This window comes from Rhinopithecus roxellana, chromosome 8, assembly GCF_007565055.1.
Source record: "Rhinopithecus roxellana isolate Shanxi Qingling chromosome 8, ASM756505v1, whole genome shotgun sequence".
Lineage (NCBI taxonomy): Eukaryota > Metazoa > Chordata > Mammalia > Primates > Cercopithecidae > Rhinopithecus > Rhinopithecus roxellana.
Genome location: NC_044556.1, coordinates 129,006,560 through 129,031,495, shown reverse-complemented (window position 1 = coordinate 129,031,495; position 24,936 = coordinate 129,006,560). Strand labels below are relative to the sequence as shown.

The following is a 24,936-nucleotide window of genomic DNA, read 5'->3' as shown; positions in this document are numbered from 1 at the left end:
CAAGATCGCGCCACTGCACTCCAGCCTGAGCGACAGAGCAAGACTCCATCTCAAAATAAGATAAAATAAAATAAAACAAATTACCCAGTCTGTGGTATCCTGTTATAGCAGCACAAAACAAACAAAGACACCAACTATAGAGTATCTTTTATTTATCTGAGAAGAAAAGTTCTTAGCCCTCTGTGGGCAAAGTAGGAATTACTAGGTATGCAGAAATGTCTGATTCTGTAAAAGGCAGCCTGTTGTGCAACAATTTAAAAGCTAAGGAAGACTGTTGCATAAAGCATGCATGGAAGGGGCAAACAGGCACAGACGGAGTACAGTTATTTTTTATTCTGAAATATATTACAAATGCCCAGAGTATCAGAGCTTCCTCTGTGACTAAGTTATCACATTATTTCCTCTCAGCTCCAAATTTACTCTTCAAAATATGCTCTGCTGGCCAGGCACAGTGGCTCACGCCTGTAATCCCAACACTTTGGGAGGCCATGGTGGGCAGATCACTTGAGGTCAGGAGTTCCAGACCAGCCCCACCAACATGGTGAAACCCCATCTCTAAAAATACAAAAAATTAGCATGGGCATGGTGGCAGGTGCCTGTAATCCCAGCTACTCAGGAGGCTGAGGCAGGAGAATCACTCAAACCCAGGAGACGGAGACTGCAGTGAGCCGAGATCGTGCCACTGCACTCCAGCCCGGGCGACAGAGCGAGACTCCATCTCAAAAAACCAAACCAAACCAAACCAAACCAAAATGTGCTCTGCTACAACGGGTGGGATTAATTTAAGCATCTTTCCCCTAAAGCTTTCTCACTAGAGGGCGCTAGGGGGACACTGCAGGGGGAAGGGGCTCTCCAAATGCTTTTGTGGGTCGATGGTGGTGCTGGGGAGGCACAGAGGTCATCCAGTGAAGCCCTGTCTAGCCACATTCCCAGAAAGTGTGGGTCCTTGGTGACCTCAAGCCTTAGCCTGGCCTGGGAATAACTCTCCTGAGGCCCTCTCAACATGGAAACCAGAGATTTGAAGGCCATCTGCTCACCCCGGCCCCAATTCCCTCTGAAGGCCCACATGTGTGCCTCACCTGCAGCACAGAAGGTTCCTACTGGATTCTCTCTCTCCCTCTCCATGTCATGACACCAGCTATGGCTTGAATGTACACCCAGCCTGCACTCTGGAGAATTGCTTCTGGCTTGTTCAGCACCTGCAAACTAGCAAACTTCTCTGCTATCTGGTGGGTTGAGCTAAACCTTCTCCACTGAAGTCCAAACTCCAGTCATTGGGAGGGGATCCCCTTCCAAGTTTGTTCTTCCTTGGGCACTCTCCCTCAGCCCTAGTTTTCTTTTATAGTCACTCCTGTTATTGGAATTTAATAATTCTTTAGGCTGGGCGCGGTGGCTCAAGCCTGTAATCCCAGCGCTTTGGGAGGCCAAGACGGGTGGATCACGAGGTCAGGAGCTCGAGACCATCCTGGCCTACACGGTGAAACCCCGTCTCTACTAAAAAATACAAAAAACTAGCCGGGCGAGATGGCGGGTGCCTGTAGTCCCAGCTACTCGGGAGGCTGAGGCAGGAGAATGGCGTAAACCCAGGAGGCAGAGCTTGCAGTGAGCCGAGATCGCGCCACTGCACTCCAGCCTGGGCGACAGAGTGAGACTCCATCTCAAAAAAAATTAAAAATAATAATAATAATAATTCTTTATATTGGGTTGGGCTCAGTGGCTCACGCCTGTAATGCCAGCACTTTGGGAGGCCGAGGCGGGCAGAGCACAAGGTCAGGAGTTCTAGACCAGCCTGGCCAACATGGCGAAACCCCATCTCTACTAAAAATACAAAAATTAGCCAGGTGCGGTGACAGGTGCCTGTAATCCCAGCTACTTGGGAGGCTGACTCAGGAGAATCGCTTGAACACGGGAGGTGGAGGTTGCAGTGAGCCAAGATCGCTCCACTGTACTCCAGCCTGGGTGACAGAGCAAGACTCCGTCTCCAAAAAAAAAAAAAAAAAAAAAAAAACCTTTATATTAAACACCTCTGTTTAACACACTGTGTCTTTGCTATCTCCTGATTGAACCAGACTGATAAAACTACTACCACAAAAACATCTTCAAAGACAAATGCACAAATCTTTTTTTTTTTTTTTTTTTTTTTTTTTTTGAGACAGAGTCTCGCTCTGTCGCCTGGGCTGGAGTGCAGTGGCCGGATCTCAGCTCACTGCAAGCTCCACCTCCCGGGTTTACGCCATTCTCCTGCCTCAGCCTCCCCAGTAGCTGGGACTACAGGCGCCTGCCACCTCGCTCGGCTGGTTTTTTGTATTTTTTAGTAGAGACGAGGTTTCACCATGTTAGCCAGGATGGTCTCGATCTCCTGACCTCGTGATCTGCCCGTCTCGGCCTCCCAAAGTGCTGGGATTACAGGCTTGAGCCACCGTGCCCGGCCTGACAAACGCACAATTCTTGATTGTATATATCACTACTTCCCATCATTAATAAAGACAACTAAGGACTGCCTGGGTAAACTGTTACTTTCTACAGAATTTTGTTGTTATTTAAAAAAAGAAAGAAGAGAAAGAGACTAGTTGCTAGGGCAGTCTTATGTGATACGATGTTGCTGGGAGCTGACCAGTATTAAGTGGTACTTTTGAACTTGCTTTTCTGTGAAGTTAAGCAAGGTGAATCCCGGCTGATTCTTGATGTGCATGCTCTAAAATTACACCAGGATGGTCGGGCGCGGTGGCTCACACACCTGTAATCCTAGCACTCTGGAAGGCTGAGGCAGGTGGATCACTTGAGGTCAGTAGTTCCAGATCAGCCTGGCCAACATAGTGAAACCCATCTCTACTGCAAATACAAAAATTAGCTGGGTTTGGTGGCAGGCGCCTGTAGTCCCAGCTACTCGGGAGGCTGAGGCACAAGAATTGCTTGAACCCGAGAGGCAGAGGTTGCTGTAAGCTGAGATTGCACCACCGCACTCCCACCTGGGTGACAGACGTAGACGCTGTCTCAAATTAAAAAAAAATAATAATAATAAAATAAAATAATTTCAGGAATGATGAAAAGAAGCTTCTTAGACTTTAGCTCATTTTTTTTTTTTTTTTTTTTTTGAGATGGAGTCTCGCTCTGTAGCCTAGGCTGGAGTGCAGTGGCGCGATCTCAGCTCACTGCAAGCTCCGCCTCCCGGGTTCCCGCCATTCTCCTGCCTCAGCCTCCCGAGTAGCTGGGACTACAGGCGCCCGCCATCTCGCCCGGCTAGTTTTTTATATTTTTTAGTAGAGACAGGGTTTCACCGTGTAGACCAGGATGGTCTCGATCTCCTGACCTCGTGATCCACCCGTCTCGGCCTCCCAAAGTGCTGGGATTACAGGCTTGAGCCACCGCGCCCGGCTAGCTCATTTTCTTGACTCATTTTTCAATTTCTCTGTTCCCAGTTTTTTTAAAAAACCAATTACTATTTATTTTCTATTTTTTTGAGACAGAGTCTCACTCAGTCGCCCAGACTGGAGTGCAATGGCACAATCTCGGCTCACTGCAACCTCCGCCTCCCAGGTTCAAGCAATTCTCCTGTCTCAGCCTCCTAAGTAGCTGGAATACTAGTGCCTGCCACCATGCCCGGCTCATTTTTGTATTTTTATTAGAGATGGGGTTTCACCATGTTGGCCAGGCTGGTCTCGAACTCCTGACCTCAGGTGATCCACTCACCTCGGCCTCCCAAATTCCTGGGATTAGAGGAGTGAGTCACTGTGCCTGGCCAAAATCAATTATTATCTATGGAAAAAGTTACTTTTGGTTTAGTTAATTTCAAACTGAAATATGCGAACCCCAGGTGGTATGTGATGGGTGAGTGAGAGGACTTGAAACCACAAGGTAACCAGGTGTAGTAACCAGGGATACAGATTTTACTCAGTTTTTTTTTTTTTTTTTTTTTGGCGGTGGGGTGGGGAGTATGGGTGATTATATTCTGCTATTAAACCAAACATAGACATGTATTACTGAATACATACACTCTTCTATTCATATAAAATTTGAGATGAATTCTGAGCTGTGGGTTATCTGCCTTCACTTTTCCCTGATACCCCATTTCAGGATCTCCAGAGGTTCTAGGTTGGAGAAGTATGAAAAGCATGGCTCAGGTATCAGAAAGTCTGAGGGCCAAGAAAATGGATGTACTGTTACCTGAGCCTGGAAAGGAAGGCAATGCAGGCACATGTATTTGCTATGCACAACTTACATGCAACACTGATAGAGAGGGGCAAGAATGCTTCTTTCATCCAGCGAGGGGTTCCCAAAGCTGAAAATTAAATTAAAACTTAGTGAATTCGGTGGAAGTACCATTGTTTTCTTAGCATCAAAGCAATGGCAAATTCTATATGAAACTCAAATGTGATCCTAGATAATTTCATGCTCCAGCAGCTCAAATCACTTAAATTGAAAACAAGCGGGGCATGACCAAATTAGACACAGGATCCCTAACAGCCTGTACTAAAATATCTAACAAATATACTCATTTACAAGGGACCTTTTCCTGCCAAGGATATTAGAAGGTACTGGAGCATAATTATGGTAAACACAGTGTGGAGTTCACAGACCAACAGGAGAACTTGAAGACCCCTAAGCCTGCAAAGGTTTTAAGGACCAGAGAGAGAAATAAAGGCCATTTATATTAGATTCCCACAAATAAGCAGATGACCACTACTTGTAAAAAGAAGTCACACTTGTTCTACTCCCAAATTACCAATATCCTATTCCCTACAAGTAAGTATATGTACCAATTCAAATTGGAAAAACTGTTCACAGAGGCTGAGGAAACTGATTCACAGCAGATGCAAAAATTACCTTAGCAGCAATTCAGAGTTAGAAAAGGAGAACTGATTCTAGAAAACTGTCAACCTTTCCCTCTTTCCAGAGGTTCACCTTAATAGCTGGAGTCTGGTAGTTCTTAGTACAGTGTAGGTCCTCCAGTAATTCAAGGCAAAGGCAACTGCTATTGTCTGAATGTTTGTGTCCCCCTCAAATTCGTAATCCCTGGTGCAACAGTCCAACAGTATTAAGAGGTAGGGCCTTTGGGAGATGATTAAGCCATGAGGGAAGAGCCCACATCAACGGGATTAGTGCCCTTAGAGATGAGGTCAGAGGGAGCGTGTTCACCTCTTCTGCCATATGAGGACACATAGAAGGCACCATCTGAGGAACAGGCCCTCACCAGACACTGAATCTGCTGGCACCTTCATCTTAGAGTTCTCAGCCTCTGAAACTGTTAAGCAATACATTTCCAATGCTTATGAATTACCCAGTCTAAGGGATTTTGTATAGCAGCCTGAATGGACAAAGCAACTATTTTGATACACACCAAATATCAAATATCATGTGTATCACAGGATGAGTGCCATGTGCTTTGCTGTAATGGGGTAGAGGGAGAGGCAGTGTTTGCTGGTCTTTCATTTTCTGTGGTCGTCACCATCTTTCACGAAGCACGAGGCGCCTGGTGTTCAGTATAAGATGGTGGCATCATTAGCAAATGCTGCCCAAGCACTCTGCTGAGGAGCCATGTCTTAGCTTATTTCTAACAACCAATGTTAACAGTAGTGACCTAGGGCCTGGAAAATTCTGTACTCCAAGGAAGCATTCTATTTAGTAAATATTTATTAAATGCAACTAAAAGGGTGGCACTACACCTATAATCCCAGCACTTTGAGAAGCCGAGGCAAGCGGAGCACTTGAGGTCAGGAGTTCAAGACCAGCCTAGCCAACATGGTGAAACCCCGTCTCTACTAAAAATACAAAATTAGCGGGTGCCTGTAGTCCCAGCTACTCATGAGACTGAGGCTGGAGAATCGCTTGAACCCGGGAGGCAGAGGTTGCAGTGAGCTGAGATTGTGCCACTGCACTCCAGCCTGGGCAACAGAGCAAGATTCCATCTTAAAAAAATTTTTTTTAAGAAGTGTGGCACTAAACTGGCCACCATGGAGAATGCAGAATATGAAATGGAAATACAATGTGCTCTCCAAATAGCTCAGGCCTAAAAAAATGACATTCTATTTATTCAAAATGAATAAACTTTTCTTATTCAAGATAAAAGTAACTTGTCGTTACATATAAAATCCACACTAGGCAACAGCTCTTCTTCCCATGATAGCAAAAGTATGGGCCTAGACTAACATAAAAATAGCAAAACATCCTATCAAATAAATTAATTTTTTAATTGCAGGAACCTTTGGATAGAATAAATTTAATAACAAATTCCACACTCTATTACATCTGTATCTCTCAAGTTTCTAAACACCAAATATCATAGCCAAGAAAGAATGATGTAGGTAGTAACAAACGAATGACCCTGGTTTCCAGTTGTCTGAGAAGAGGCTCATAGAGTCTTATACTCCTTGGAAAGAATTGCTTTTCCATTTTTTGAAGTACTGAGATCCCTGAGAGTAGAGAGAATGACAGGTACCAATAGCAAAGACTCCAAGTGGAAAAAAGGACACCACCTATCAATTGTATTCTAGATGTTCTCCAGGATGCTCTAGAAAATGCCCTTCTTTCATACACAGAAACCCCTCCCTGACAAGGACAGTCCTGCTGGTCTCACCTTTTGGCATTATCAAGAAGGATGAGCATACTAGCGCCTTCATCATCTTGAAAGCTCTCATAGTGATGGCGGTCAGCATTGCCAATCAGGTAATCAAAGACAGCTGTGTCAATGATGTCCAAGAGGCGCGGGCCAGAGTCATAAGGGGATGTTTTCTTCACAGCATCACAGTAGCTCTCATCATACTCCCACCTGGAGACAAGCAGCATCACCAGCACTGAGCGTCAACACTGTACCTGGCACTGTTGCATACAAAGAGAAGACAAAGTTCCTACCTACTGGGTTTGCCCCTGACTCCACAGTTCTTTTTACTCTTGGACAGAAGTGCTGGTTCCTTTAAAGAACTGGCACCTGGCTAGGCACAGGGGAGAATTAAGTAATGGCTCATAGGAGCATTTACCTGGCCAATTTGCCTTCTCGGTAAGTCCTGCCCCATGGGTGACGGTGTTTCTGCAGAGGCCACACATCTGGAAGCCAAAGTGTGACAGATCCCTCCATTGTGTCTCCATCAGCACAAGCTGGTTCTGTTTCTCGGCAGTAATAGCACTTCCCATAAAAACAAGTATTGTTTCCTACAGGACAGAAAGGAGCCAAATACACTTAAGGAAATAATGAAGACTCCAAATTCTCTCCCAAATAACGCAGAACAGAGTAGCTAAGTAAATAGGTATGGTGAAAACAAGACCCTGAGTTTACTATATTTCAAACATTTATTTTCCTGGATAGGTAATAAAAAAGCACACAGTATAAAAAAAAAATTCAAAAAGTACAAAAGGATATATACCCAAAAGCAAGTTGCCCTTGCCTCCTGTATCCTTTCTACCCAGTCTCTCTCTCTGGCATCAACTACCATCACCAGTATCCTTCAAATTCACTTTTTGTTTTGTTTTGTTTTTGTTGTTCTTGTTTTGAGACAGGGTCTGGCTTTGTCATCCAAGCTGGAGTGCAGTGGCGTGATCTCAGCTCATTGCAACCTCTGCCTCTGGGGCTCAAGACATCCTTCCATCTCAGCCTCCTGAGTAGCTGGAACTATAGGTGTATGCCTCCATGCCCAGCTAATTTTTGATTTTTCTGGTAGAGATGGGGTTTTGCCATGTCGGCCAGGCTGGGCTCAAATTCCTGGACTCAAGTGATCTGCCCACCTCAGCCTCTCAAAATGCTGGGATTATAGGCGGCCTCTAAACTCACTAATTTTCTTTTTTTTTTTTTTTTGAGACTGAGTCTTGCTCTGTCACCCAGGCTAGAGTGCAGTGGCACGATCTTGACTCACTGCAACCTCCGCCTCCCAGGTTGAAGCAATTCTCCCATCTCAGCCTCCTGAGTAGCTGGTATTACAGGCACATGCCACCACGCTTGGCTAATTTTTGTATTTTCAGTAGAGACATGGTTTCACCATTTGGCCAGGCTGGTCTCGAACTCCTGACCTCAGGTGATCTACCCACCTCGGCCTCCCAAAGTGCTGGGATTACAGGTGTGAGCTACCGCGCCTGGCCTGAACTCAACTTTAATTAAAGGAAAGTAACGTCCTCCTCTTCTTCATTAGGACTGAGATCTTGGCCAGAGTGCCCAGGGGAGGGCAAAAAGGTCAGGTACTAGGCCAAGTGTAGCCAAGAGTTTGGTTACATAGAGGGGGAGGTATAGAGGAAGGGAGGAAGTTGAGCAAATAAGTAGACAGACTGAGTGTAACAGTAACCAGGCTTCTCACCAGTGGAGAAGAGAGTTAAACATACAGAAAGAGAGAAAGCCAAGATAAATCCTGCAGTGATGAATTAGAATTGGAAATACTAGTTTGAATTGATGGGTTGTTTGTTTGTTTTTTGTTTTGTTTTTTTGAGATGGAGTCTCTCTCTCTCTCTTGCCCAGGCTGGAGTGCAGTGGCGTGATCTCGGCTCACTGAAACCTCTGCCTCCTGGGTTCAAGCAATTCTCCGGCCTCAGCCTCCCGAGTAGCTGGGACTACAGTCGCACGCCACCACACCAGCTAATTTTTGTATTTTTATTAGAGATGGGGTTTCACCATATTGGACAGGCTGGTCTCGGAACTCCTGACCTCATGATCCACCCGCCTCAGCCTCCCAGAGTGCTGGGATTACAGGCATGAGCCACTGCACCAGGCCTGAATTGATGGGTTTACTACACAGATACAGAAAAAGATACGCCTGTATCCTTTTAATCTGAAGAAATAGCTGACTTCAGGCCTGGGTTAGGGAAAGTACAAGATGAGCCTGGACCACAGCGTTACGCTAGTTGCAAGAAAGTGCTTGGAGAATGATGGGACCATTCTAAAATGACACAGGAACTAGTCTGTAGAGGTTCCCACTGGCCAAATGTGGAACAGTTTAAGCATCCGAATAATTATAAATGGTAATAAATTATAGCTCATAGTGAGTTCATGGTGATATACATAAATACATGAATGTGTGGGGGCAGGGGAGTTCTACCCTTCAACAGAATGACAACTAATAGGTCTAGAAGCAATGATAGAATGAAAAAAATCACTTGAAGGCCAGGAACTGTGGCTCACATCTGTAATCCCAGCACTTTAGGAGGCCGAGGGAGAAGGATCACTTGAAACCAGCCTGGAAAACCCTGTCTCTATAAAAATAAAAGTAAAAACATTAGCCAGGCATGGTGGCACACGCCTGTAGTCAAAGCTACTCAGGAGGCTGAGGTAGAAGGATTGCTTGCGAGCAGGAGGTTGAGGCTGCAGTGGGCCATGATCATGCCACTGCACTCCAGCCTGGGTGACAGAGACTCTGTCTCAAAAAAAACAAAAATACAAAAATTATCATTTGGTGATACTGCTGAGAGAGAGCATTAAAAAAAAAATCACCATTTGGCAACTATTATAATAAGTGAACTCCTGATCACTTGAGGTCAGGAATTTGAGACCAGCCTGGCCAACATGGTGAAACCCCGTCTCTACTAAAAATACAAAATTAGCCAGGAGTAGTGGTATGCACCTGTAATTCCAACTACTCGGAAGGCTGAGGCAGGAGAATTGCTGGAACCTGAGAGGCAAAGGTTGCAGTGAGCTGAGATTGCGCCACTGCACTCCGGCCTGAGTGACAGAACAAAACTCCATCTCCAAAAAAAAAAAAAAAAAATTTGAGAGAGAGTATTTACATCTCACGTCACAAAAGACTATCCGCCCTAGGGATGAACTCCTATACAGCGATAAGACCAATGACACAGCAGAAAATGAGCAAAGGATATGCAAAGACAGTTAATAGAAAATACAAATAGTTCTCAAACAAAAAGATGCTACATATGAAATACACAAAACCAAAAGTTTAATAACATATTGTTGGTGAAGCTAGGAGAAAGAGTCACTCTCATATATTTCTATGGAAATATAAACTGGTTCAACATCTATATAGGATAATGTGGCCACACCTATCGCCCTTTGACGTAGCACTCCCATTTCTAGAAATGCTTGCTTATGTGTGAAATAATACGCATGGGTGGTCCCCAACCATTTTGGCACCAGGGACTGGTTTTGTGGAAGACAATTTTCCACAGACAAGGGTTGGGGGCTGGGTGGCAATGGTTTCAGGATGAAACTGCTCCATGTCAGATCATCAGGTATTAGATTCTCATAAGGAACGCGCAGCCTAGATCCTTCACATGCACAGTTCACAATAGGGCTTGTGCTCCTATGAGAATATAATGCTGCCACTGATCTGACAAGGAGCTGGTGCTGAGGCGGTAATGCTCGCTCACCCCTCACCTCATGCTGTGCGGCCTGGTTCCTACCATAACACAGACTGGTACTATTCCGTAGCACAGGGGTTGGGGACCCCTGACATATATACAAGGTAATTCTGGGCAACACTGGTTGTAAAAACAAAATACTGGAACAACATATAAGTCCAATAAAATTCTGGTTATATGAATTATGGTAGACCCAAATAATGGAACACTTTGTAGTATAAAACAACAAGCTCATTGTACATGATACAGATTTCTAGGATGTATTAAGTAAAAAGAGTAAGATGCAAAAGTATGCAAAGTGTGCCATATGTTGTATAAAATGGTAGAGATAGATAAAAATATATATTCATATTTCATACAAAAAGACATAAGCAAATTACTAATTAGAGGTTGCCACTCAGAGAAAGGGGAAGGAACTGGACGGACAAGAAAATTTTTCATTGAATTTCACAGAATTTTTTTTTTTTTTGAGATACAATCTTGCTCTGTCTCCCAGGGTAGAGTACAGTGGCATGATCTTTGCTCACTGCAACCTCTGCTTCCCGAATTCAAGTGATTTTCCTGCATCAGCCTCCCAAGTAGCTGGGATTACAGACGTGCACCACCACACCCGGCTAATTCCTGTATTTTCAGTAGAGAGGAAGTTTCACCATGTTGGCCAGGCTGGTCTCAAACTCCTGGCCTCATGTGATCCTCCTGCCTCAGCCTCCCAAAGTGCTGGAGTTACAGGCGTGAGCTACCACACCCGGTCTGAATTTCCCTGAATTTTGAATTGTGTGAATCTATTACTGATTCAAAAAAAATTCAAAGCCCTAAAACAAACAAAATATTGCCTGTTATAGGAAACCTGTTTCCTACAGGATAAAATACAAACTCTTGAGTTTGGTAAATAAGAATCTTCATAACTGGAAGGGAGAATGTGGAGTCTGAGGTCAGGTTCCTGGGGTTAACATTTAGACTAGTTTAATCATGAGATTGCAAGACTCTGGGCATGTAATTTAGTCTCTCTAAGCAACTTCTGTAAAATGGAGACAACAATACTACCTCCTCCAGCACTAGGTTGTGAAGAGTAAATGAGGCAATCCATGGCGGCAATGCTTAGCACAGTGCCTGACATATTGTCAGACACAAATTGATGCCAGCTACTTATTTTAATAACATGGTTCAATCTACCTTTCCAGAGTTCAACATCCCCATTTCAGTGCCATGAACTGAGGCTCTGAACCTCTATTTCCTCGACTGCCAAACTTTTAAAAACTGGTCTTCTGATCACCTCAGTCTCCATGCTCTCCTTGGGTGAACTACCAACTGTGACAATAAAATATGTGGCTTCAGCCAAGCCTTTTCTCCTAAACTGTAGGCTTTAGCTCCTAAATGATTAGTCTACACTTACTCCTGGATGTTCCTGTCAAGGAAACAAAATATCCAAAATTAAAATCATTATCTTTCTCTGCTCCACCTCCCTAAATATGCTCCTCTCCTTACATTCCTAAAATAGTTAACAGCTCCACTAATCACTTGTCATCCAATCCAGAAACCTAGGAGTCATTCTTAATTTTTTCTTCTCTCTCAATTGCTCTCCCAGCCCAAATGTTCACCAAATTCTTTCCATTCCAATTCCTGAATAGCTCTTAAATCTTTCTATTATTCCCTGTCCCTGCTTTAGTTCTCTTATTACATATGAATTCACAACACTCCCAGAGTGCTCTCAGCTCTTGATTCTCCCCTTCCCAATGCGCCCTTGACAATGCTGCCACAATTTGCTCTTGAAATTCATATCTGATTTTTCCATATTCAAACTGTTTTAATGGCTTTCTAGTGCCTAAAGAGAAAGTCTCAACTCCTAAGCATGGTACACAGGCCCTCCAGTGACACTGTCCTGACCAGCTGTCTTCTTCACTGGCCAGCCCCACACATCCTTTCCTTCAGCTAAACAGCACAGTCTCCTGAGCTTGTTGCTTTTCTCTCATTGCTCATCACCTCTGTTCATGCTCTGTCCTCTACCTAGAACAGAATCAACTCATAGGGCATGTAAGCTCGATGGGAACAAAATTACATCTTTATTTTCACTAACTTCTACTAAAAATTAGCATTTCCTTCTATTATGCTGGCAGGGAGCAAAACCGTCATATTTGAATTACATGTGACTTTGTCTCTACAAGAAATCACAGATTTTTCATATCATACCAGCATTGTTGCAGATAATCTCAAAATACTGTTTATAATCATAGTTTGAAATCACAGTAGTGACTAATCTCTGATAGAGCTTATTTAATATGTTAAACAACAAAGCACATATTACTGTATCTAAACTTGCTTTTAAAAATTTTTGATACTGAAATTATACTTCAATATTATTGGCTTCATTTATAAGTCTATGTATTTTAATTTATGTATGTATTTAAAACCTTTATTTTTAAAAAGGATCTACAAGCTTCTCCAGACTGCCAAAGGTATCTATAGCACAAAAAATGTTAAATACAAACCTAAAATATTCTTTCCCATTCTATCTACCTAAGGGACTGCTATTTTCCCTTTAAGACTTGGTTAAAATACCACCTTCACTAATTAACTGTCATCCTGGCCATAACTTCTAGGCCACCTCCCTATTCCCACTCCCACCCCCACCACCACAGTCCACAGGCTCTTTGTACATGTCTGGCTCCCCCATTAGACAAAGATCCTTGAAGATAGGAAGATCATTCGGTTTTGCATATTCAGCACTTAGCTCAGCGCCTGTCAAACAGAAGTGAAATAAAGTTGTACTGAATAAATAAAGACTATAAACTAATGAAAGATTTTAGAGTCTTAAAATCTGAGTTTGGATCCTGGCTAACAATTAGTAGTGTTGTGACTCTGGGAAAGTCATTAGCCACTTCTTTTTTTTTTTTTTTTTTTGAGACGGAGTCTCGCTCTGTCGCCCAGGCTGGAGTGCAGTGGCCGGATCTCAGCTCACTGCAAGCTCCGCCTCCCGAGTTTACGCCATTCTCCTGCCTCAACCTCCCGAGTAGGTGGGACTACAGGCGCCCGCCACCTCGCCCGGCTAGTTTTTTTGTATTTTTTAGTAGAGACGGGGTTTCACCGTGTTAGCCAGGATGGTCTCGATCTCCTGACCTCGTGATCCACCCGTCTCGGCCTCCCAAAGTGCTGGGATTACAGGCTTGAGCCACCGCGCCCGGCCGTCATTAGCCACTTCTAAGCCTCCACTCTCAGGTATAAAATGTGGGCAACACCTCACCTACTTATTGCATGCTATCGTCAAAAGGATCAGATAGAGTAACAGTGAACATACTTGTGTAGGTTGCTGGGGCTACATAGATTTTAGTTATTCTTGTATTATATGCCAACTTACTTAATATTATTATACCAACTTACTTAATAATACATTTTAAAAATTGCAACAAGAGAATGAAATGACAAGTTATACATTTGAAGAAAATATTTTCTTTCTTTTTTTTTTTTTTGAGACAGAGTCTCACTCTGTCACCCAGGCTGGAGTTACAGTAGCATGATCTCAGCTCACTGCAACCTCTGCCTCCTGGGTTCAAGCAATTCTCCTGCCTCAGCCTCCCGAGTAGCTGGGATTACAGGTGTGTGTCACCATGCCCAGCTAATTTTTGTGTTTTTAGTAGAGACAGGGTTTCACCATATTGGCCAGGCTGGTCTCGAACTCCTGACCTCAAGTGATCTGCCCACCTTGGCCTCCCAAAGTGCTGGGATTACAGGCATGAGCCACCATGTCCAGCTGGAGAAAGTATTTTCAAAAGACACATCTGACAAAGGACCGTTAGCCATACTATACGAAGAACGCCTAAAACTTTACAATAAGAAAACGACCAACCTAACTTAAATACGAGCCAAAGACCTTAACAGACATCTCAACAAAGATATACAGATGACAGATAAACATATGAAAAGATGCTCTACATTATACGTCATCAGGGAGATGCAAACTAAAACAATGAGATACACCTACTAGAAGAGTCGAAATCTAAAATATGACAACATCAAATGCTGCCAAGGATGAGGAGCAACAGGAACTCTCACTCTTTGCTGGTGGGAATGCAAAATGGTACAGCCACTTTGGAAGACAGTTTGGCAGTTTCTTACAAAACTAAATGTACTCTTAATATAATCCAGAAATCACACTCCTTGGTATTTACCCAAAAGAGCTAAAAACTTATGTCAATACAGAAAGCTATACACAGATGTTTATGGCAGCTTTACTCACAATTACCCAAACATGGAAGCAACCAAGATGTCATTCAATAGGTAAATGGATAAACTGTGGTACATCAGACAATGGAACATTAGTCAGCAATAACAAGAAATGAGAAATCAAGCCATGAAAAGACATGGAGGAACCTTAAATGTATATTATTAAGTGAAAGAAACCACTCTGAAAAAGCTATATACTGTGATTCAACTATGTAACATTCTGGAAAAGGCAAAATTATACAGACAGTAAAAAGATCAGTAGTTGCAAGTGGATTGGAGAGAGGGGTGGAGAATGATGAATAAGTAGAACATAGAGGATTTTTAGACCAGTGAAAATACTCTGTGTGATACTATAATGATGTATACATGTCATTATACATTTGTCCAAACCCACAGAATGTGCAACACCAAGAGTGAACCGGAATGTAAACTATGGACCCTGGGTGATTATGATGTGTCAACGTGGGCTCATCAATTGTAACAACTGTACCACTGTGATGTGGGATGTCGATAATGGGGGAAACTATGTGTGTGAGGGGCAGGGGTTATTTGGGAAATCTCTGTACCTTCCTCTCAGTTTTGCTGTGAACCTAAAGCTGCTCTAAAAACAATAAAGTCTTAAAAACACAACAATAACAACAAGGTGATGCTAAGGTCAGATGATTATTAAAAACTTCACCTCCAGTCAAATCCCTCTACCTGCCCTATTACTTTCCAGTCTTTATGCCCTTGTTCTCATTAATATTCCCATTATTTTGCCAATGCCCTTTCCTCTTTGCTGCCTTGGTAACTCATACTGGTTCTTCAATACTCAGTTCAAGTGTTAATAACCTCCTCTACAAACCCTCTGCTTTTCCCTTCCCCACACTTCATACAATGTATGAGTTAACTGTATGTGAGCCTTTGAAGAGCAGGTACCCTGACTTATTCTTCTTGGACTCTTTCCTTCAATCCCAGCACCCACCAGGAATTCATGTTTGCCAAGCATAAAATTGAACAACCAAAGGTAATTAGAAAATATCTGATACAATATTTAACACTGTATGCTTTTGGTTATCTGTAAGAAAAGTACAGCCCAAGCCTTATAAGTTGAAATTCTGAATGACGAATCTGTCATAAGTCCTTTAAATATTCAGTTTTTCCTCATTTTAAATGTAAATCCACTCACTCTAGCAAAAAGCAAGGTGAAGTTCATCTTGCAATGTCTGTTTCAACAGTCACGCCCTAATGCAGAGCACTGTATCACTGAAAAAGAGTCAAGGTGAAGAGGTGAAAACAAGAAACCACAGTCCTTTTGGATTCTTCCCATTCTCATCTTGCTCACAAGAACAGGAGTGAGAATTTTAGCTCAGATCTCTTACCTCAGAGTTAAGATAATGGAAAACAGAGGCCAGGGGCAACATAGCCAGTTCCAGGCACAATGAGTTATAGGTTAACCCTTGAAGAAGTGGTAGGCCTGTTGATCTTCCAGGTCCAAATACAACCTTACAAAAGAATTTCTGAGCCTCCCAAAGAGTTGCCTTAAGATTTCCTCAATTCTAAGGAGATGGAGACAGTTTCCAAGAAAACATATATATATACATATGTAAAAATAACTAAGTCAATGATATACAAACAATAACCAATCTAGGCCAAATTCTGAGTTTGAGACTTAATAGCTCTAAGAGAAAGCAGAAGGAAATAATCACCTGCTTTTACTATCACTAAATGACCTCACCTCCTATGTCACAGACAACACAAGAGTACACAGGAAAATTTCAATTTCCTGCCATTTCCTTTAGATTCATTTTTCCAAATAACCTGAGAGCTGGTTGTCTGATTTGCTTTTGTATTCCTTTACGTTAATTCCTAAAAGTCAGAAATCAGCTTGCTCAACAATGCCCCATTTTAACTTATTAATCATTCCCCTATATAAATGTCCTCTACAATCTTCTTACCTACAGTTAGGAAGGTGCTCAACAGCTGCTCCGTGGCAACAGGTTTAATCTCTGTCCGAAGATTAACAAATCTGCCAACCACCAAGGGGGCTCGGCGGAAACCCAGAATCCTGGTTTGGAAGATTGAAAAACAGAAGAGAAAAATCTTAGGGGATGTTTTTTAAGTAACAGTCTTAAAAATTACAGTTCATCATGTCAAATGTGTAAAGGGTTTTAGCTAGCAGGTAAATCTAATTTTTTAGAGACACATATTTTTAGGAATTTAATGTCAAAGTGTATGTAATTTATTTTAATATACACTTCAGTAAAAAGAATAAGACAAATCTGATAAAATGTGAACAACTGTTAAATCTACAGAGTGGGTATATGGGCTCATTATACTATTCTTTCTACTTTTGTAGGTTAGAAATTTTTTCATAATAAAAATTAAAAATAGATTTTAGGAAAGCATTAGAAAAAAATGGAACCCAAACTCACATATGGGTTCAAATCTTTAAATAAAACAGCACATTGATTAAAAAAAAAAAAAGCAGACTGATCTAAAAGGATAAACCCACAGAGCAAATTAAATAAAGAATTTGGGCCGGGCGCGGTGGCTCAAGCCTGTAATCCCAGCACTTTGGGAGGCCAAGACGGGCGGATCAAGAGGTCAGGAGATTGAGACCATCCTGGCTAACACAGTGAAACCCCGTCTCTACTAAAAAATATAAAAAAACTAGCCGGGCGAGGTGGCGGGCACCTGTAGTCCCAGCTACTCGGGAGGCTGAGGCAGGAGAATGGTGTAAACCCGGGAGGCGGAGCTTGCAGTGAGGTGAGATCCGGCCACTGCACTCCAGCCCGGGAGATAGAGCGAGACTCTGTCTCAAAAAAAAAAAAAAAAAAAAAAAAGAATTTGAAGATACCTCTAATAATCTAAAAGGTTGAAAACAATAATTTATTTTAAAAAAATGAAATTTCCTGGCTAAAAAATATACACTAACAGAACAAAAGTTGGAGAGGCAGAATTTGGAACACACAGAAAATTTATAATGAAGAAAATAAAAATCACCTATAATTCCACAACCCCGAAATAATTACAGGTACTGACATTTTGGCATATCAGCATGTTTTCCCTTTAAGTGTGGGTATATAAACACACACTCACACTTATGTATATACATACAATTGAGATTACATCGTATGTAGTTTTATATCTCGCTTTTTACTCATCATTGTATCGTGAACCTTTTCCCAGTCATTAGAAAGCCTTTACCAATGGGTATTGTTTAGGGCTTCTGATTCTGTCCTAAACCCAGTCTTAGAAAAGCCACAAAGGCAAGTCAACAGATTTGTCAAAATAACATAGAAATCCAGAGATCCCCCCTGAGGTAAGGGAAGGTGGTTAAATCTGACTGTAATGAAGAAATAGCAACCCAAAGCGGAAAAGTATCAGGATCCACAAATGAAAAAGGTTGGGAAGCGTTTTTTGTGCGTGTTTGTTTGTTTGGTTGGTTGGTTTTTGAGTCTCACTCTGTTGCCCAGGCCGGGGTGCAGTGGCATGATCATAGCTTCCTGCAGCCAGGAACTCCTGGGCTCAAGTGATCCTCTCATCTTAGCCTCCCTGTTAGCCAGGACTACAAACACATGCCTAGATTGGGAAGTATTTTTTTCTCCCTATTGAAAATTGCCAAGCCCAAGAACAACAGCCAGTTTAGCATTGAGGGGCAATGTTACTGTAGCACTTGAGGCTGGCTACAGTGACACTTAACAGAAGTGACAGGAGGATTGGCAAGAGAACATCTTTCAGACTTTGAGGTAGGGAAGGACTTTTAAATACAAGACTCTCAAAGCACAAGTCACAAATTGAAACATTATAGTTAGTTAACATCAAAAGTACACAAGTACTCTAAGTTAACAGATAGGTCTCCTGCTGTGAAAAGACAAACTTTGCCAGTAATGGGGAAATACAAAATAACAGTGAAATAACAATGAAATATCACTTTACATATATATCAACAAAACTTACTGTGTTGGGTAATACAAAACACTGGTACAGAAATGAGGAACTTTATGCCTGTTGGTGTCCAACAAACAGGATGGGGGGGTTGGGGATGAAGAAAAGAGGTAAACAGATAAGGTCTTGGAAAGCCTGATTCTAGTGTGCCATTAAGTGAGGAGTAGGATTTATCCAACTGTACACCACTAGGTCTTAAAAGGGGCAGCAAAAATTCATGGTATTGTACACATGTATCTAAGCTTTTCCATATCAATAGACTGTTGTATATGTATCTTTGAGTTTTGTATTCTTTCTCTAGGGTACTTCCTAGAAATGTCTTAGATATGTATATAAAAAAGCAGTTATTTGTTCAAATGATATAAATATTCCTTAATGATGATACATTTATCCTTAATTTTGATATATAATGCTAGGGTTCTTAACAAAAAAGCTGAAACAATTAACAATGCCATAAGCAGCATATGAATCTCAATGTATTCCTCCCAATAAAGTATTATCTTTTTTTTAAGCTTTGCCATTTTCAACAGGTAAAAACAGTATCTCAACCGAATTTTAAAAAATTTCTGGTGAGGATGAACTTCCCCCCGCTCCCACATATTTATTAGCAATTGATAGTGTTTGTGCTCTTAACCTATTTTCTAACAGAGTTTTAACATATATATACAGATTTGTATAAACACATATTAAGGCTATTAATACTCAGATTATATTAGATTCAAGTGTTTTCCCCGTTTGTTGTTTGCTTTTAAATTTTGTTTGCTGTTTCTTGATATATGTTCATTATTTTATTTAGTCAAGATTATTGAATTTGTGATTTTTATGTTACTGCTTTTATGTTTACAAAATCCTAATTCAGAAAAAGACAAACATTTCATCTTTTTTTTTTCTGGTTTCCTTATAAATTCATTTTTAGGCTGAGTGTTGTGACTCATACCTGTAATCCCAGCACTTTGGGAGGCTGAGGTAGGCAGATCACCTCAGGTCAGGAGTTCCAGACCAGCCTGACCAACATGGTGAAACCCCGTGTCTACTAAAAATACAAAAAATTAGCTGGGCGTGGTGGCATGTACCTGTAGTCCCAGCTACTCCGTAGGCTGAGGCAGGAGAATCGCTTGAACCCGGGAGGTGAAAGTTGCAGTAAGCCAAGATCAGGCTATTGCACTCCAGTCTAGAGGACAGAGTGAGGTTCTGTCTCAAAAAATTTTTTTATTTATTATTTTATTTTATTGAGACAGCATCCCACTCTGTTGCTCAGGCTAGAGTGCAACGGTGTAATCACAGCTCACCGCAGCCTCGACCTCCCAGGCTCAGGCAATCCTCCCTCCTCAGCCTCCCCACTAGTTGGAACTACAGGCACACACCACCACACTCAGCTAATTTTTGTATTTTTTTTTAGTAGAAACGGGGCTTCACCATGTTGCCCAGGCTGGTCTGGAACTCCCGGGCTCGAGTGATTCACCCACCTCAGCCTCCTAAAGTGTTGGGATTACAGGCATGAGCCACAGCATCAGTCATAAATTAGTTTTTTAAAACAAATATTGTGAGCAATTTCTTTTAAAGTCGGCCAATATGGCCTGATGAAAGAGCTGGTCAGCAGAGTAACTGGGATACCAGACAGTTCAGCTGCAAGGTTCCTGACTACTAACCTGCTGGGGAAAAAAAAAAAAAGAATTTTCCTAGTTAACTTACAAACTTATAATTCACATCTATTTTCTTTTTCTTTCCTTCCTTCCTTCCTTCCTTCCTTCCTTCCTTCCTTCCTTCCTTCCTTCCTTCCTTCCTTCCTTCCTTCTTTCCTTCTTTCTTTCAGACAGAGTCTCACTCTGTCGCCCAGGCTGGAGTGCAGTGGCACGATCTCGGCTCACTGCAACCTCTGCCTCCCAGGTTCAAGCAATTCTCCTGCCTCAGCCTCCCAAGTAGCTGGGACTACAGGTGCCTGTCACCACGCCTGGCTAATTCTGTGTATTTTAGTAGAGACAGGGTTTCACCATGTTGGCCAGGCTGATCTCGAACTCCTGAGCTCATGCAATCTGCCCACCTTGGCCTCCCAAAGTGCTGGGATTACAGGCGTGAGCCACTGCACCCGGCCCTTTCCTTTTGTAATTATTCTGATTTTTGAAGCTGTGCATAGTTTGTATAAAGAACAATAAAACTCATAATATATTTCATGCTATGTGTTTCCAGCACATGGGGATAAGTCAGCATTACTTACTTAAAATAAATACATAACAAAACAACAGGACAGCTAGGCCCAATTAATGACTAGTTCAATTCAGATATTTAAGTTCAAAGTTTATTTACCAAGAATTACAAAAAACTAGCCGGGCGAGGTGGCGGGCGCCTGTAGTCCCAGCTACTCGGGAGGCTGAGGCAGGAGAATGGCGTAACCCGGGAGGTGGAGTTTGCAGTGAGCTGAGATCTGGCCACTGCACTCCAGCCTGGGTGACAGAGCGAGACTCCTTCTCAAAAAAAAAAAAAAAAAAAAAAAAAAGAATATCTTCACTGATGATAATAACAGAGCAGGCCAGAAATGAAATGACCTAAAGAAGCACGGAATTAAAATACTTTAGTAATCCCAGTGCCAACCAAATTATGAGACTCATACAAGTGTAATGGAACTAGTCAATTAGCTATCTAAAAGGGGTAACAAGTTACTTATTAGTGTTGCATCCTTTTGTTGTTTTTTTTTGAGACGGAGTCTCACTCTGTCACCCAGGCTGGAGTGCAGTGGCGCGATCTCAGCTCACTGCAAGCTCCGCCTCCCGGATTTACGCCATTCTCCTGCCTCAGCCTCCCGAGTAGCTGGGACTACAGGCGCCCGCCACCTCGCCCGGCTAGTTTTTTTGTATTTTTTAGTAGAGACGGGGTTTCACCGTGTTAGCCAGGATGGTCTCAATCTTCTGACCTCGTGATCCGCCCGTCTCGGCCTCCCAAAGTGCTGGGATTACAGGCTTGAGCCACCGCGCCTGGCCTGTTGCATCCTTTTGAAGGAGTCCATGAGTCCTCTTCAAGACATTTGAAAGTAAGCAAAATGAACATAACCTGCTGTGATCATACGTACCTGTCCAAGTGAAAGGCTGCTACCTCTGCATTGTGTCTATCATAACCAGCATATGGTTCCCCTTCCACCACATAGTCTCGGCTATACCTGCAAAGTGAATGGGAAGCACAGATGTATACATGGATTACACCAGTAACAGGTAACAGCACAAGTGGTAGAATATAAGCTTTAGCAAGCCTGATTCTGCTATAGTCACCTTTTCTGTCAACCCTGAGAACAACTGTGGATTAGCATGAATTGCTGGTAGATGGAGTGAAGATGAGGTAGAGAAAGAAACTAGAATTCTCTACGTCGACGATCATTCTAAGAACAAAACACGAAAGATGTCATTTTGCCCCACTAAAGGGTTTTTGATGTAGTTTAAGTACAGATACAAGGTAGTCTTCTAGAAAGCAAGGACTGTCTTTGTACCACCAGCACAGTGTTATTAAGCACATAGTTGGTGCTTAATAAACGTCTACTAAAATGTTTATTAGACTGACCTGAAGAAATGAAGAAAAACGTGTAATTAAAACTTTTGCTGGCAAGGCACAGTGGCTCACACCTGTAATCCCAGCACTTTGGCAGGCCAAGGTGGGTGGATCACTTGAGATCGGTTGTTCAAGACCAGCCTGGCCAACATGGTGAAACCCTGTCTCTACTAAAAAATACCAAAATTACCCGGGTGCGGTGGTGAATGCCTGTAATCCCAGCTGCTCAGGAGGCTGAGTCAGGAGAATCGCTTGAATCTGGGAGGCAGAGGTTGCAGTGAGCCAAGACTTTGCCACTGCACTCCAGCATGGGCAATGGAGTGAGGCTCTGTCTCAAAAAGCCAAAACACAAAAAACTTTTGCTTACCAGAATGGCTGTGGCAAAGCTTATAAGAGAAATTTAAATTTGGGGGAAAATGGTCTGATATAACTCAACCTTTGTTAATGGGAAGGCAATGGTGCTTTTGAGAAAAGTTGTTTGAATAACCATTATTGTTCTTTTTTTTAAGTTTATGATGACGTAGTACGAGGAGTCCTGGACTGGCAGTGGGAAGTGGGTGTGGCTGCCATTACTTGACTGGGTAAGCTTGAGCAAAACCTTTCTCTTCTCTGGGTCTCAGATTCCTTATTTACAATATTAGGGGCTGGACTAAGAAGTAATTTCTAAGGTCTCTTTCATCTCAAACTGCATTCTGATGATTTTCCATCATATGCATGACATAAGCAAAGGATAATGAAGACTGGCATATTTCTTTCTACTAATCATTTTAAAAGATAGAATTTAAATGTGTTAATTGGGAAGAAAAAAAGCACTTAATTCACCTATGTTCTCTATTGGTCTCCTGCATTTCCTGAATGTAAAGGAGGCCTTTTAGGCTTTACAACGGACCTATGAAATAGAAATCAATTGAGACTGATGTGGAGAAGAAAAGTTCCACTAAGGATAGTTTGCTCTCCCATGCTAAAACAGCAATAGGGAAGTGGAAAACAGTATAAAAGGCAGTGAACCTCAACTTAAATGACCTTAGAATATAAAGTGAAATTATCTCCACAAAACATATCTTCAAGGCAAAATGATGAAGCATTTGTCAGAAGACAGCCACGTATCACCATCTGGTTGGGCACCAGTTTCTTCTTAGCATGGTCAATATACCCAAATGTATTTGTTTGTTTGTTCCTAGTGCAAAGGATTACTTAGGAATAATTTTTTAAAAGGTTTATATTAGCTACCTCTAAATTAAAAGTCAAATTTGAAATACCACTGCAGCAAAAAGCTGACACTATTCAGGTACTGTTCCCTCTACTACAGATGTAGGCTATCCTTGAATACTTTATTTTTAGTACTCCAGGGCAGCCACAGGAAGGTATGTGGTGAAGTGCAGTATATTCCTTTCAGTGAAACATTAGAGAGCTTTCCAATCCATCTAAAGGCTGCTCAGAGTAAAATGCAAAAGCTTAAGAGAAATACAGGAACTTCAGGAGTGGGCAGGAGAGGAAAAGACGGCGGGAAGAAAAAAGGAGTAAGAATCAAAAGAACTACATTGAAGTCAGGCCTGAATCCTTAGCACATGTTTTGGTTATGTGAAATACAGAAAATCAGAACTCTGGATGTCATTTTTCTCACCTGTAAAATGGACAGTTGAACTAGCTGATCTCCAAGGTCCCTTTTAGTACTTCCTAAGATTACTCATTCACTTCTACGTAGCTGCTCCTAGGCCCCTGCCTTCTTGTTCTTTTTCCAACATAACTGCCGTTTTTGCCTGTGAAAATCAATTACTTCTAGAATGGAAATAGCTACATTAAAGAAAAAAATTACCCTTACTTACAATGTAAGGCAAAATGTAAATAAAAGTGTCACTGTATTCCTATATATATCATCTACCTATACGGTATACAACTTGTATCTCTGAGAGTAGGACATGGATAACCAGGCTCCAGAAATGTTAAAACCACAAGTGGCTATTAGAGAAAGGACTTAGATTCTCCTCTTACCAGAGAGTGATCCATCTTAAGTCACTGACAGAGCAGCAAAATTCATACAGTAATTGCCAATAAATCATTCCTATCCTTCTGCTGAAGGATATCAGAGGCTGACCAAGGACATTAATCTGCACTTACACCAGGACAAAATAGCCTCTGAAGCCCTGGGGGTCAGAACAGCATGTTTAGGGACTAGAGTCAATTTCTGCAAGCACTTAAACTTACACCCACTTTCCCCAGCCTGTGATAGTTGCTGATATAAAGCAGCACAAGTCAGTATGTATACCGACTAAGAAAGTTAACACCTACGGCAGGGGCTGAAAAAAATCTTGCTGAGTTGGAGAGGAGAGTGCCCTGGAGCTGGGAGTGGACACAGGCTGTTTAGGAGATGATGGGGGAGCAGGGGACCAGAGTTTGACAGAAACAAAGAGCAAAGGTAGGATAAGGCTGAGCATAGAGAAGGGGACCAGACAGTTAGGGGCTTGACCTTAGGCTGTGGAGGCTGGGTTTTGTCTGGTGGGCAATGGGAAGTCCCTGGATGGTTTAAAGCTGGGGAACACAGTGATAATATGAGTCTTCTGGGGAAGAACAGAAGTGGTTTCCAGGATGGTCTGGAGGAGGGAGGTAATGAGAAGGCTGCAGTGGTAGTAAGAGATACAAGATGAAGCAAGAAGTGACTAAGGTTATGCATTTATCTGTTGCGACCTCCCCTACTCATCAGTCTGGCCTCTCCTCCCTCCACTTACATCTTGTCCAAACATTTCAAGCCTATCCTGCAAAGCACCTGGTTTAACACTGCACACTCTTGGGAATATCTGTCTTATAACACACTTCCTGCTGTCCCATCTCCCCTTCAATTCCCCAGTGTACAAGTGGTGGGTGTGACGAGGATCTCCTTTTTTGTTTTTTTGTTTTTTTTTTGAGACGGAGTTTCGCTCTTGTTGCCCACGTTGGAGTGTAAATGGCACGATCCCAGCTCACTACAAC

General features: G+C 42.3%; 1 protein-coding gene across 2 annotated transcripts in view; it reads right to left on the bottom strand.

The window, feature by feature from the left end:
* Positions 1 to 24,936, bottom strand: part of FAM20B (FAM20B glycosaminoglycan xylosylkinase) — a 48,035-nt gene that overhangs the window by 2,528 nt on the left and 20,571 nt on the right. For both annotated transcript variants that reach the window (XM_030935135.1, XM_030935136.1), the window contains exons 3-7: positions 21,500 to 21,586; positions 16,443 to 16,552; positions 6,975 to 7,146; positions 6,575 to 6,766; positions 4,220 to 4,279 (exon numbers count right to left, since the gene is read on the bottom strand). In XM_030935135.1, coding sequence (XP_030790995.1) covers positions 4,220 to 4,279; positions 6,575 to 6,766; positions 6,975 to 7,146; positions 16,443 to 16,552; positions 21,500 to 21,586 — 621 coding nt within the window. The remainder of the gene's footprint in view (positions 1 to 4,219; positions 4,280 to 6,574; positions 6,767 to 6,974; positions 7,147 to 16,442; positions 16,553 to 21,499; positions 21,587 to 24,936) is intronic.